The sequence below is a fragment of the Cebidichthys violaceus genome, unplaced genomic scaffold, assembly GCF_023349555.1.
Source record: "Cebidichthys violaceus isolate CVI_PGR_0920_01 unplaced genomic scaffold, fCebVio1.0.p SCAF_157, whole genome shotgun sequence".
Taxonomy (NCBI): domain Eukaryota; kingdom Metazoa; phylum Chordata; class Actinopteri; order Perciformes; family Stichaeidae; genus Cebidichthys; species Cebidichthys violaceus.
In genome coordinates, this window is record NW_027176326.1 from 100,001 (window position 1) to 102,500 (window position 2,500).

A 2,500-nucleotide genomic window follows, 5' to 3' on the forward strand; every position below is an offset into this window, starting at 1 on the left:
ACAAAAGAGATAAGAGAGATAAGAGAGATAAAAGAGATAAGAGAGATAAGAGAGACAAAAGAGATAAGAGAGATAAGAGAGACAAAAGAGATAAGAGAGACAAAAGAGATAAGAGAGATAAAAGAGATAAGAGAGATAAGAGAGACAAAAGAGATAAGAGAGATAAAAGAGATAAGAGAGATAAGAGAGATAAAAGAGGAAAGAGAGCCGGCAGAGTTAGAGCCAAAGACCAAAGGAAGCGAGCAGCATTAGTGCGTTACATTCCAAAATAAAGTGAGTCATGTCTGAAGCAGTGAGATGAGGAGGAGCATGTTCTCAGTGTGTTAGCGAGTCCAGTTAATGTATTTATATACAAGTTTGAGGTACTTTATTTGCTACTTTATGCTTCCACCCGGTTACAGTTAAAGTCCAACTTAAATCAAATATCATTGGGTAATATTCAGACACAAAAATTAAGAATTTTACTCTCTGAGATTAAAGTAATTCATTTAGGAGAAATAAAACTAAAAACGGTTTTGCACAATTTCTGACTTCATGATCTCAGAGAATATTCAAGTTTTTCCTACTTTAATCTCAAAGAATATCTCCATAAATTATTACTTTAACTGATCAAATTCACATTTCTTTCCTGGAATATTCTCCCTATTCCTCTGTAGTTTATTTATTTATTGTTTTACCTACAATAGCTTTAATAGGCCGCGTGCTACAGCACAATATCTGCTCTTTAAATCACATGCCCCATGTTCTCTTTTCATGTGTTTAGTTTCATGATAGCGCCCCCTATCTGTGCACAAACTCACTGGAACACCATGAGCTCTCCGTCTACGTTGACAACGAACGTGTTTCAACGTGTCCGATCAAATGTTTGCATGAAGTAGGAACTTCTGCGTCCTGAAGACAGAACGGCTGAAGAGTGTCGCAAAAGATCTGATCGCTACATCCAGCAAATGTGCAATAGACTCAACTAATGTTACACGACGACGTGATGACGTGTTAGTGTGTTAATGGTGACGTGTTAATGGTGACGTGTTTCTGGCTGAACCCACCTGTACTCTCCAAAGGTCTCATCTTTCATGGGCCGAGCTTCAGAGTCCACCTCCTTGTCTTCTTTGTCCTTCACTGTGGGGAAAATGAAAAACCCTCAACATCAAACCCTCGACGACAGAGTGAAGTCTGTGTGAGTGTGTGTGTGTGTGTGTGTGTGTGTGTGTGTGTGTGTGTGTGTGAGTGTGTGTGTGTGTGTGTGTTGTCCGTCCCACCTGCGTATTTGCCGCCCTTGCTGCGCTTGATGAGGCAGAGGATGAGCAGGATCAGCACCAGCAGCAGGATGGCGCTGATGAGTCCAATCAACCAGCCTTTGGCGGCGAACCCGCCGGGCATCACCGACGGCACTGAGGGAGGGAGAGGGAGAGAGGGAGAGAGAGAGAGAGAGAGAGAGAGAGAGAGAGAGAGAAAGAGAGACAGAAAGACAGAGAGAGAGAGCGAGAGAGAGACACAGGGAGAGAGACAGAGAGAGTGAGAGAGAGAGAGAGAGAGAGAGAGAGACACAGGGAGAGAGACAGAGAGAGAGAGAGAGAGAGAGAGAGAGAGAGAGAGAGAGAGACAGAGAGAGAGAGAGATCAATAAGTTAAAGGTGCAGTGTGTCAGATCTGGCGGCGTCTAGTGGTGAGGCTGCAGATTGCAACCCGATGGAAACTTCTCCCGCGTGACGTTTCCTCACAAATACCTGGTCCGACGGTCCACGTCATGTTCTCCCACTGAGTGTCGTTCCCGTGTTTGATCGCGAGGTGGTACTGAGATCCGGGCTGGAGGCCAGTCAGCGAATAGAAACCCTGCGTGGAGTTCACCACCTCCGAGTCCATCCACTCACACCCGGCTGTGGCACACACACACACACACACACACACACACACACACACACACACACACACACACACACACACACGTCATAGATCAGTAAACGTTCCCTCTCCTCCCTCCTCCCTCCTCCCTCCACTTACGACTCTTCCTCAGGTAGCGGATGACGAAGCCGTGGTTCCTGTCTCGCTCTCCAGGCACCCAGCTCAGGTTGAGCGACGTGTTGCTGGGAACTATGCTGACGTGGGACGGAGGAACTGCAAGGAGATGAGAAAACAAAACCGGGAACGAGGGATTGAATAAAGAAGTTCAGAATAGAGTTGACAGATAAATGAGAGGAGAGCAGTGTCACCTCCTTCCAGCAGGGTGGCGCCACTTCGCCTGATGGGGGGTCCGTATCCGGCGGCGGTGTAAGCGATGACCTGGAAGTTGTAATGGCTGCTGGGGTCCAGAGAGTCCAGCTCAAAGTGAGTCACGCTGGGGTCGATGATGGTCTCCATCTTCCACAGGCTGTCTTTGCTCTCCACCTCTGCAGGTGAAAACACAAACCAGAGAGCTTCATCAGCAGAGCGACACGGAGGCGGGAAGGAAACAGAAGATGGAGCGGTGTCAAGCTTCAGGATACAAATAACTGACGCAGGAA

The 2,500-nt window shown here is 47.1% G+C and overlaps 1 protein-coding gene across 2 annotated transcripts in view; it reads right to left on the reverse strand.

Moving 5' to 3' along the window:
* Positions 1-2,500, reverse strand: part of LOC137872306 (neural cell adhesion molecule L1.1-like) — a 42,301-nt gene that overhangs the window by 2,649 nt on the left and 37,152 nt on the right. For both annotated transcript variants that reach the window (XM_068710498.1, XM_068710497.1), the window contains exons 23-27: positions 2,210-2,386; positions 2,001-2,114; positions 1,727-1,876; positions 1,260-1,391; positions 1,047-1,119 (exon numbers count right to left, since the gene is read on the reverse strand). In XM_068710498.1, coding sequence (XP_068566599.1) covers positions 1,047-1,119; positions 1,260-1,391; positions 1,727-1,876; positions 2,001-2,114; positions 2,210-2,386 — 646 coding nt within the window. The remainder of the gene's footprint in view (positions 1-1,046; positions 1,120-1,259; positions 1,392-1,726; positions 1,877-2,000; positions 2,115-2,209; positions 2,387-2,500) is intronic.